This window comes from Callorhinchus milii, unplaced genomic scaffold, assembly GCF_018977255.1.
Source record: "Callorhinchus milii isolate IMCB2004 unplaced genomic scaffold, IMCB_Cmil_1.0 Scaffold9, whole genome shotgun sequence".
Taxonomy (NCBI): domain Eukaryota; kingdom Metazoa; phylum Chordata; class Chondrichthyes; order Chimaeriformes; family Callorhinchidae; genus Callorhinchus; species Callorhinchus milii.
Window position 1 is genome coordinate 17,416,604 of NW_024704750.1, and position 12,355 is coordinate 17,428,958.

At 39.9% G+C, this 12,355-nt stretch overlaps 1 protein-coding gene across 2 annotated transcripts in view; it reads left to right on the forward strand.

The window, feature by feature from the left end:
• LOC103178476 (presenilin-1) overlaps positions 1–9,214 on the forward strand; it is a 29,479-nt gene extending 20,265 nt beyond the window's left edge. For both annotated transcript variants that reach the window (XM_007893244.2, XM_007893245.2), the window contains 5 exons: positions 3,851–3,949; positions 4,045–4,116; positions 5,549–5,764; positions 7,544–7,662; positions 8,289–9,214. In XM_007893244.2, coding sequence (XP_007891435.1) covers positions 3,851–3,949; positions 4,045–4,116; positions 5,549–5,764; positions 7,544–7,662; positions 8,289–8,444 — 662 coding nt within the window. In that variant the 3' untranslated portion in view covers positions 8,445–9,214. The remainder of the gene's footprint in view (positions 1–3,850; positions 3,950–4,044; positions 4,117–5,548; positions 5,765–7,543; positions 7,663–8,288) is intronic.
• Positions 9,215–12,355: the final 3,141 nt, after the last annotated feature.

The window sequence follows — 12,355 nt, forward strand, 5'->3', positions numbered from 1 at the left end:
GTACGGGCAGGTAGGTAGGGGGATAGTAGGTTGGAGAGGTAGGAGGGAGCAAGGCCGTGAATGGCCTTGTAGGTGAGGATGAGGATCTTGAAATCAATCCTCTGGGGGATGGGGAGCCAGTGGAGGCGAGCGAGGGTGGGAGTGATGTGGTCCCGAAGCCTGGTGCGGGACAGTACACGAGCTGCAGAGTTCTGAATGACCTGCAGCTTGTGGAGGGAGGTGGCGGGAAGGCCGGCGAGGAGAGAGTTCCCATAGTCCAGCCTTGAGGTGACAAAGGCGTGAACCAGGGTTTCAGCAGCGTGAGGGGTGAGGTAGTGCCGTAATCTGGCGATATTCCGGAGGTGATGGAAGGCGGTGCCAGTTGTGGTTCAAGACAGATATTCCCAAATCTTTCATCACCACCCATTATTGTTACTAATATTATTATTGTTGGGAAAATGGTGGTGTAATTCCCAAAGGATTCATCTTTCTCTTTCAATCAAAACAAAAAAAAAATAATAAATTGGTCATTTTCAGTCTACGACTGTTTGCGGGACATTGCTGTGCGCAATTGGCTGCCGCGTTCGCCCACAAATATACAGTCAATTCACTTTACAGTATATTCTGTGAAGCACTTTGGGACGTCTAGAAGACGTGAAAAGCGCTATATCAAATGCAAGGATTATTATTATAAAATGCAAAGGTCTGCTTGAAGGTAATTACCTGCAGCAGACATAGTGATCCTTCCCCAGATCACTTTTTCCCAGGGTCGAGTGCTGGATAGCTGTCTATTTTTACATGTTCAGATATTTTGCTGGTAGATCAAAAGAAAAAAATGACTTTGTTATTTTATCCCATTGAAACATCTGCAAGTGCAGCAATTAGCTGCTGCATTTGGCTGTTTTAGGACCTTGCTGGTCCGAGGACCAGCCATGAGGTGAATGACCAATTAATCTGCAGAATTATTCACCAGAATACCAGGAGAAACTATTCTCATTTAAAATAGTGTTAGGATGATCTTGAATGTGCACTTGAAAAGAGGTAAATGGGACTTTGCTTTAAGGTCTCAAGTTTAAGGCCACCCCCGATATAGTGTGTATAGTGTGGGGGGTGTATTTATGCATATATATTGCAGCCAAGATGATGATGTGGAACGGAAAAAGTGTTTTTCCAATTTATGAGGTCTCCACAATATACTCGGTGACGGCCTCTGATTTTTTTTTGTCTCCTCAAGCGGAGAGGTTATCTTGCTCATGCTAACAGCCGTTATTCTGATGTGGTGTGGTTAAAATCAGGAACTCGCTGAGTTGGAAATTCCAAAAGTAAAGCGTCTGAGCATGCACTGCGAGCATGTACTAGAGTTCCAGCCTTCACTTTGCCTTTGTTTTTGTGTTTGTAATACAAGGAGGACCTGCATTGTTTTTTGTAGGGATAACTACCAGCCATGTTAGGAATGCGATGGGACATCTCTAAGTGTCCTGACACTGACTTCATGTCTGGGTTTACAGTGAATATATTTTGCATTAAAATTAATGCAGTCTGCAATGAGCCTTTAAGGAAATGGTAAGATCAGGGCTGTCTTATAATTTAAAAAGTTGGCATCAGCATAAAGTAGTGCCACCAATCTAGCATTGCTCTTCACTGTAAAGGTAACATTAATCCTCCTTTTCATTGTCTGCGATATTATATTCCTTCCTGTTTTGCCCATTCCGTTCAATAGCGCAACGTTTGTTGCCTTAGGTTAATTAAGTCTTTATTCAACTCCTCCCAAGTCGAGTTTAAAAAGGTTTTCAGCGTGGGAATTAGTACATCAGTCAGGTGGGTTATATGTATCATTTGATTACTATCTTTAATAAAATCTGTTCAAAGGCTAAGCAGGCAGTGTTCACGCTTGGTGATTAGTGATACTTGGAAACACATTTATTATCTTACCTTCAGTATAGTGAAGTTAAGGAGAAAGTAGGTTCTAAGGAGTATTTTCTGTTCAAAGCACACCGTTGGGAAAGGGAATAAATATACAACATAAGGTATTTTACCCATGGAGGCAGATAGTGTGGGTATTTTCAGATTGAGTTTGAGGGTATAAACAATGAGGAGTAAGCAATGGATGTTCCTGTTTACTTAAGTAGGGGCTGGAGCTTGGGAAACCATCTGGAATTTGGAAATTACAAAACAAAGCTCCTGACAGAATGGCTGTGTTCTGCTTTTTTCCCCTGATCACCAAGCTTCTACTAACTCATTTTGCTGAACCTGCCTGAGTTACCGTCTCAGTTTATCTGAATAGATTTAAAGAGCGATCGTATCAGCCTGTGGAATTTCAACTTACCACAGTTCGAGGAAATTGTTAACTGACTCTTTACAGGAATTGGTTGTATCTGTTCTTTTTGTTAGTAAATGTTGCAAGTTTAGAGTAACTGGAAAATACATTTGTGTATAGTTCATTTTTTTTGGTTCAGTTGCTAAATTCAACAAGTATGTTAAATATTTTGCATTAGCCTACAAAATCACTGTCCCAATAATTTATGGTGAATCCAGTAAAGTACTTTGGGAAGTATTAACAACTTGCATTTATATATAGCTCCCTTCACATAGGTAACATCTCTGAGCGCTTTACAAGGACAGAGTCAGACACTGAGCAGGGAAGGGGGGACGGAGAAGGGAGAGGTGGTGATAGGTGTCTTCAAAGAGAGGTTTTAAACATGTATTTAAAGACTGATCGAGAAGAGGGCAAGACAGAGGAGTTTAGGGTGGGGGGTCCAAAAGTTAAAGGGGTAGAATCTGAAGCCTTGGCAACCAGTGGTGAGGCAGAGAGGGTGGGGCACGTATAAGGATTATGAATAAATATTTACTGAGGGTTTTTTGAAAATTTTTCATTTTGTGCAGCCTGGTTGCCTCTGAAGTGACCTACCTGAAAAGTTGATAGACATCTCCTTGTTTATAGGTTTCCTTTCTCCACCAGTGGATTAGCCACATTGAATTTGAAATTTATTAGCAAAGATTACTGATGCATGTGGTGTGAATAATTTTGTTCTGTTTGCTTCCTTTCTCCATTTTCTTGGCACTGATTTTCCACTAATTGCCTATGGTGCCATTGCTGGTTTGCTATAAGTGCCATTGCTAATTTGCCTGAGGCATTTTTTTTCTTGATGGCAATTCAATTCCCGTTTCCTCTACAGCCTGAGGTTTGAGTGAGAAAACCAAAGTTGCTCCCAATAATCTACCTTCTAATCACAATACTCCTCATCCAAACTCTGCCACTTCAGCCCATCGAGAGAGGAGTGAATTTGCAAAAATATAAATGAGTCTATTAGCTGGGACCATGGAATAGTGAATTTGGGTGGCAAGGCCTCTGTCCTCTGACTCAGAGTTTTGCTGTCCACATCACAACTGTGGTCTGCCATTTGAGAACCTCTTGCCAAGACACGGATTGTTGGGCTGTGCAACCATGAAGATATCAGTTCAGTTCAATATTGCCCTCGCCAATCACACACACACACACACACACACACACACATATACACACACTTTATAGCAGGCGCCACTGAATAACAACCAGGAGCAGGAGTTTAATTTGCTGCAAAGAAAGAGAAAAGGCATCTCACATCAGAATTACATTCCCAACCCATTCCATATGGCATTTAATCTCATTGCGGTAATCTAGTTCTGGATTTACAAGGTTGTTAACTGGATATTTCACAGTTCTGAAGAACTGTAATTCATGCTCATGGAAACTGAGAATATATGTTGACTTTGTAAATATTATTCTTGTTTAAGAGTAGTTTAAGTGTTTACAATGGAATTTTCCAGCTCTGTATCTTTCAGTGAAGTACACAGGATTCAATGTGTTGAACTGGTCATATATATTTTTCAGATCTGGTTGCTGTGCTGTGTCCGAAAGGTCCCTTGCGCATTCTGGTTGAAACTGCTCAAGAGAGAAATGAACCAATATTTCCAGCTCTAATCTATTCTTGTAAGTCAGATTATTTCTTGTTGGCTTTAAGTTCTTAACCAAGTAAGACATTGACCTGATTGTTTAATGTTTATTTTTCTTTTTGCCTTGTACAGCGACGATGGTGTGGTTGGTTGGAATGGCAGATCAAGAAGCCAGAGCAAGTTCACCAGCAGACGAGCATCTGAGTGAGTTCACAGATCGGTCCTAGTGTAACATTTCTAAGTGAAGAAAACAAGCCAGAATTCAGTACTGTGGGGCTTGTTGGGGATGTAGCCACACAAATTACAAGCACTCTCATAAAACATTTATATTGTTGAATTCTCTCCTGGAGTAATCTCTCCGGGTTTCAGCCTTTTGACACTGCTTTCTGGAGTTGGATAGGGAGGAGCACTTTGATTTTTTTTCCTTTTTTATTGCATTTTCGAATCAAAATTAAAGGGAAGCCCTGGATTTGTCTTTCAGGAACACAGTGCTGAAAGCTCTAATGTTCTTAAACAGATTATCCCTCAATAACTGGTTTCCTTGGTGGGGGTGGGGGGTAGGGTGGGCACTGAAGGAACGTGAAAGAGAAATACCCAGAGAAATTGATTTTGAAGCCAAGTATAAATGTGAAAGGAAAAGAACGTCAGCCTCGCATGTCAATTAAGTGAGCATAGTGGTCTCTTTAGAGACCTGGGGACTGGTGCCTGGGATAAATGCACATTCTTTATGCTTGTTCTTATGCTACAGCTTCCCTTTAAGGGCCTGTGCATCCCACTCAGTATTCTTGATGGTACAGCACAGAAATGAGGATCTTTGACCTTCCAATCTGTCTGGTGTTTATACTCCACACAAGTATAGTTAGTATTTAGAAAGGAAATGGCAACTGTTGAAGTTAATTATTGGAAAAAGTTGAGGTTCCTCTAGGACTTTGTCTTGACAGTCTGTCAGATAGTGGAGTCGAGGGTAGAGGCAGAAAGGTAGAGTTGGGTGTTGACAATTTACATATGGAAGATCAGATAAGAATCTGCTCCTGATCGCTATCTAGTGATCCCTCTGGATAGAGAGGATTACTGGATTTTAACTCCCACTCCCCCTTTCCTCATGAAAAATGCATGGACATTGGATAGTCCTGTAGCTCAGTGGTTAGAGCACTCGCTTTGCAAGCGAGAGACCTGAGTTCAACTCCAGGCAGGGCGAAACCTTGGGCAAGTTTCCTTACTCCACACGCCTAATAATAATCCCTCCAAAACCAAAAACAATAATAAAATTGGTCATTTTCAATCCACGACTGTTTGTGGGACATTGTTGTGCGCAATTGGCTGCCGCGTTCGCCCACAAATATACAGTCAATTCACTTTACAGTGTGTTCTGTGAAGCGCTTTGGGACATCCTCCCGACGTGAAAAACGCTATATCAAATGCAAGGATTATTATTAATGCTACTTTTTGGATGGCAACAAACGGGGTGTTTGTTGGTGTATTGTGAGGTTTGCTTAATTTTGTGCATGGACAGAAGCTGATTCGCAGTTTGTTTCTTTCCTGTTTTGTACAATACCAAGTGCATTATTGCTAACAGTCAACCTCTGGTACAAACGATAGCCCTCTACATGAATAAATTGGCTGTTTTTTTCACCAGCTTCTGCAAACATTAGTCTTAACAACACCTGTGTTGATGAGACTGCTGAGGGACCCACTAATGCAGGCGAGACCAATACCGATGATGGTGGATTTGATACAAGGTGGAGGTGTAACAGAGATGAAACATTGGGCAACGTTGAGTCCACTCCAGAGAGTCGAGCGGTTGTTCAGGCCATGCCAAGCCCTCCAACGTTAGATGACGATCCAGAGGAGAGTAAGTAATGCCACAGCTGCAACAGTGGGGCTGATGTGTTGATAGGTGCTGTTGGCACACGTCTATGTTTTAAGTGCAAAAAGCTGCTATAACCAGCATAAACCAAAAGCCTATTATGCCTAGATTGATATAGTTTGATATAGGGAAGTAGAATCTGTAAAGTGTGTGTTGCTTCACTAAGATTTTATATTTGATGTGAATCGGGAGGTTTTTGATGCACACTAATAACATGAGTCACTGAAATCTGATAGTGCTTCAAATCTTTAATCTATGTGAAAAGGACATTATATGTGCAAGTTGTGGATTTGTAACGTTTGTTTGTTTGCTGTTGCCAGATTATTTTACAGAGAAGTTAATCTCTATTACAATGATAACTACCGTACTTTAAAAATGTTTCAGTACATTTTTAGCAACTATTTAACATGTGTTTAAAATATTTCACGTTTTATACAATTACAATGGCTGATGATAAGAGAATTACATACAGGAAAGAAACAGGCCATTCAGTGCAACATGCCAGTGTTCACTCCTCATAATCATTATTCCCTTTGCCTTGTATTGCATTGTTTCCTCTTAAATATGTTGATGCTTTTTGCTTCAACCATAGCTTCCAGCAGGGAGTTCCACATTCTCACAACCCTCTGCATAAAGAAATTTCTTCTAAACTCTTTTGGATCTGCTACAGTTTATCTTATATTTGTGCCCCTTGTTTTGGACTTGCCAAACCTTTCATAATCTTTAAATGCTCTTATCGGGGTTCCCTGTCAATCGTCACATTTCCAGAGAGAAAATATACCATTCTTCCTTGATAAAGATAAATCTCTATTACAGTGTGGTGATTTTACACATAGGAATGTTGAACGAAACCAAGTGCACTATGAAGCAACACCTATTCGCTCTCCTTCCTCTTTCTCGGTGCCCCCAACCCAGAATAGTAACATTGCATCTTACAATTGAGAGCTGATGAGGAGAAACTGAAGCTGAATGTCTTGAATCTTGCCTTTGCCCCCACCCCGCCTTTGCCCCCACCCCACAACCCATCCAAGACCTTATTTCTCTACAGTATACGTAGATGGAGACAATAGCCGTCTGTACCTAGCCTTCAGCTGTGCAACACCCAGAAGGAGCTGGTATTTGAGCGTGCCTGCTCAAGTTAAAGACCAATTTTTAAAATTTTATACAAGTTTTTTGCTGGTTCTGAATTTATTGGTGGAGTCCTGTAGCTTGGTGGTTACAGCACTCGCTTTGCAAGCGAGAGACCTGAGTTCAATTCCAAGCAGGGCAAAACCTTGGGCAAGTTTCCTTACTCCACACGTCTAATAATAATCCCTCCAAAACCAAAAACAATAATAAATTGGTCATTTTCAATCCACAAAATCCATGTTTCTGGGACATTGCTGTGCGCAATTGGCTGCCGCGTTCGCCCACAAATATACAGTCAATTCACTTTACAGTGTGTTCTGTGAATCGCTTTGGGACGTCCTCCCGACGTGAAAAGCGCTACATCAAAATGCAAGGATTATTATTATTATTTATTGAACAAAACTGAAATTATGGTTTGAATCTTCTGAAATGAGATTGTACACACTCTGATCAGATCTTTATAATTTCCCAAATGTAATGCACTTGTGTTAAAAGTAGAGACATCTCTCTAGACAAGTTCAGACATCTCCAATATATTTTACTGAGATGACTTTACACTGAGAAGCATATTTTCGAAGCCGAGAGTACAATTGCATTCAGGTTATTTCATCAGATTCCGTTTGGCTTTTATTTCAGGGGGTGTGAAGCTTGGTTTAGGGGACTTCATATTCTACAGTGTTCTTGTTGGAAAGGCATCAGCAGCAGCAAGTGGAGATTGGAATACAACTCTAGCCTGCTTTGTTGCCATATTAATTGTAAGTATATTCATGGACTTTGTTTAACTCGGGTTTAAAAAATCTATACATATGACGATAATTTTATCAAGTATAGTTGCCAACCTATTTTAGTGTTTATAAAATGTAATTTGTTTCATTGCTGCTTTGATCCTGATTCTTTCCTAAAAGTACAAATATTCTGATAAATACTAGCATTTAGAGTACAAAACCGATGTGCGTTCTAATTTAATTTGGCGACTTATTATGGAATTGTAGGAACAGGAGTGGGTTCTTCAAAGCATTAAATCTGTTCTGCTGTTTTATTGGATCATGTTGAAACTGATGAAGGTGACTTCCCAATAGTATTCCAGTTCAGACTCTTGGTCTCTAAGCCTTGGTTCTTGCCAACCTGTGCCTAATACTCTCCAGAATTAGGCAAGCAATATGTCCCTCCAAGGAGAGAGTGTGCATTCCATTCCAACAATCTATAATAATAATAATAACTCTCTAACGTCAAGCTTCCTGAGGCATTTCACAAGCACTGCTTTCATTCATGTGTTTTGCTTGCCCCCCGATGGAGGACAGCACTGGTTTTGGTCGAAGAGTAAAAGACCCAGCACTGATTTTTGTCATCCTAATGTTGATATTTCTTCTTTCTACTCCAGGGTTTGTGCCTTACTCTACTGCTACTTGCCATCTTTAAGAAGGCTTTACCAGCACTTCCAATATCCATTACATTTGGGCTAGTTTTCTATTTTGCTACAGATAACTTGGTACGTCCATTTATGGACCAGCTTGCTTTTCATCAGTTTTATATATAGTATTTTTTTTGTAGGGAGTATTTCAAAAATGTACTGTAATTATATTGTAATCCTGAGAACTGGAAAAGGGACTTTCATAACTGATCAAGAATATAACCATATCAGAAGTGGAGACAATAAAGCAATGTTGAACCTGTGTGGACTATAATTGTTACCTGCTTAATTCATTGGATTTCTGATCAAATTATACCTGACGTACTTCAGAAGCAATGTACAGTGCGGGAGAAATCTGTTTCTGTGGAACGTGAACCCTGCTGTTTCTGTGGGACTTGAACCCTGTAAGCAATTTGAAGACCTCAATCCATCTGTGCTGAAGTTTGATGCAGGGTTGGTTGGTGCGGGATGGCGATGGGAACATTTTAATTATTTGAAAGCAGGAAATGAAAAATAAGTTAACAAAATACTTTTTTTAAGATGCACTGTTTACTGCATAAATCATTTTTGAATATTTTCCAGAACCATTTTCCCTGAGGTGATCTTTCTCAAGTCATTAGATGTGTGACTTCTTGGGCAGATGCATGATGAACTTTTTGCTTTTGTCTTGAATCCAGGTTTTCTGAATAATAGCTAAACTAATACAAATGTGTTTTTTTTCTCCCCATTTTACCCCAGTGAAATACCAATCATGCCATGCATTTCCTGAAATGTATTTGGAAAATAATGTACATGAATGTATTGCAACTTTTTTTAAAACCTAGTTAGGTTCAGAATGAAATTAAATTGAATTATGGTCGTTGACTAGCAGCAATTAAAATTTAGTGATCCATCAATCTTCGACTGTAGCCTTTATCTGTCAACACTGAAGGGTTTCTTTTTTGGGGCTTGGGGCATGGGGTGTGACAACAGATTGAAAAGTACATCATTAAATGTTCTATAGCGAGGTGACTGTACATTTATGCAAAGTACAATATCAAATTTGACATTTGTGGAGTCCTGTAGCTCAGTGGTTAGAGCACTCGCTTTGCAAGTGAGAGACCTGAGTTCAATTCCAGGCAGAGCGAAACCTTGGGCAAGTTTCCTTACTCCACACAGAGCCTAATAATAATCCCTCCAAAAATCAAAAACAATAATTAAATTGGTCATTTTCAATCTACGACTGTTTGTGGGACATTGCTGTGCGCAATTGGCTGCCGCGTTCGCCCACAAATGTACAGTCAATTCACTTTACACTGTGTTCTGTGAAGCGCTTTGGGACGTCCTCCCGACGTGAAAAGCGCTATATCAAATGCAAGGATTATTATTATTATTATTATTATTGATCCATTAGTCTACTACAATTAGCACTTGTTTATGACTCTTTTCTCTCACTTTTTTCCATCCTAGTTTCATTGTGCCACTCCCATTAGATGTGTTTACACCACTAAAATGTACAATCTTGTATTTGTCAAATTAATGTCACCCAATGGTACAGAAATGAGAAACTCCTGATCAAATTGTAAGTATGGTTCAACTACATTATGTTTGATGTACTTCAAATATCTCTGCTGCTTTAATAGGACTGGCTGTCTTGGTATCGAGGTCACATTGTGAAGCTGGCAGTGAAGACTAGGCAAGGTAGAGAAGTCTAATATTTGAGGTGAGCATCTTAACCTAATTGCTGATTTGGAATTGTTTTTTTTTGGTCAGCTGGGTGTCTGACACATGCAGAAACCCACCACCTTGCTTAAGAGTTTCCAAACCAAACCGAGCTCCGTGCATCTCACCTATGCATGGAGATTTATTGGAATGGAATGCACATTCTTCCTGGAGGGACATATCCTGAAAGGGAAGAATTGAATTAAGCAAGTGACAAATGAAGCTATGTAAAGGCAACCAAGTTGTCCCTTTCTGTGAATTGGTCAGAAGATAATTGGTGAACTGAAAATGAAAGGTACGAGGTAAGGTATGTACCAGAGGCAATGTAGAATTGATTCTTGAGACTACCTTCATCCTTGAGTTTTGCATTAAACTATCATTGTGATCTCTTCGTCTTCAACTTTAGAACCAAGTCTTAGGTCTTTCAGTCCATTGCTCAGCTACGCATTGAGTGCAATGAAATTTGTGAACATCGCCTTAGAGTATGTTCGATTGTGCTTTTTTAAATTCTGTGTGGAAAATCTACAGTGGATGAGAATACAATGCCTAGGCTTATATAAAATTATCTTTGTATACCCGATACTAGATGACTGAAAAGCAACACTTTAGTGTGAGGCAAGAACCTATAACCTTTTGACTCCGAGGTGAGCGCGCTACTGTACCAAATGAACTAAACTGACTGAATAAAATCCTGGTTAGGTCACTACATGGTGAGTAATTGCTGTGCAATGTTTATTTTGTAAGTCTTAAGATGTTGACACTCACTTGTGCAAATTAAAGCCTTATCAGACTATTTTGAAATATTGCGATGCAAGATAAAAATGTAAAGCAGTAAAGAAGGTTTTGGTTTAAAAAGGGGCAGGATTGGCCAAAGCAGGTAAAGGTATCACATTTAACCTTATTGATTGTGGCTGGTAGAAGAATATTTCAAGGGCTTTTTCAGGGGACATTCATTGTAGAGCATGAATTGTGGAGTCCTGTAGCCCAGTGGTTAGAGCGCTTGCTTTGCAAGTGAGAGACCTGGGTTCGATTCCCAGCAGGGTGAAACCTTGGGTAAGTTTCCTTACTCCACACACCTGATGATAATCCCTCAAAAAAAAATAAAAAATTGGTCATTTCAATTCACGACTGTTTGTGGGGCACTGCTGTGCGCAATTGACTGCCGCATTTCACCCACAAATATAGTCAATTCACTTTACAGTCTATTCTGTGAAGCACTTTGAGATGTCTAGAAGAGGTGAAAAGAGTTACATCAAATGCAAAGATTATTATAAATGTTACAGCAACAGGTTTACATTTGTTTAGCAGTGCACGTGTTACTACGTGTCCAGTCGGTTGGAGCTATTTATTGTCCAGACATTTTGATAATCTCACAAACCTTATTTTTACAATATAGTCTTGAGTGATACCTCACTCACTCCAGCCAGGCTATTCAGTTAAGCATTATGTGCAACATGTAGGTACTTTCTTGTTTTCTCCCTTGGAGATGAAAAGGACAGTCTGGATCTTTACTGTAAAGAAAACTATTATACCAAAAATAAAGTAACAAGTTGGATTACGTAACATTCTGAGTTTAGAATCCTCAACCTTCTAAACTTGACAACATACAAGCCACGTTTATGGAGCCCGTTCTCATAATTCAACCCTTTAAGACCTGGTATTTTTCTGGTGAATCTGCGCTGCACGCACTCCAGGGCCAACATATCCTTCCTGAGGTGCGGTGCCCAGAACTGTACGCAGTACTCCAGATGGGATCTGACCAAGGCTCTGTATAACTGAAACATCATTTCCTCTCCTTTGTATTCAAGCCTCTTTGAGATAAAAGGCCAGCATTCCTTCAGCCTTTTTGATGACCATTAGTTTTGTATAAAAACACTGCAAAAGCAAATTGGCTGAACAGTGAGTTGCTTCATTACGGAGATGCCCCAAAAATGAGAATCTAATGTACTCAAATGTCCTGTTGTTTTCATCAACCCAATGCTTTAAACTGGTAACTCGCTCATCTTCTAAGGCTGTATATGTTGGCTGCTCATCAGGTTCCATTGAAAATGCTTGTGCAATGTTCAACAAGATAAGCCAAATCCAGTTACATACTTGAGAAATGTTGCTCATCCGCTGAAGTTTTCTTAAAAGGCGTGTTAATGACTCAACAATTATATTTAATACTGTTAAAAGAAACTTAGATTAACATCAGTGGATGGAAACCAGATCAGACATGATGGACCCATGGCATGCAGTAACCACTTTAAACAATTCCACTCAAGCACTTGGAGACGCTAACTTGCTTGAGGGGTGCTACACAAATGCAAGTTGTGTTGTGGCCTCACGTATGAAGA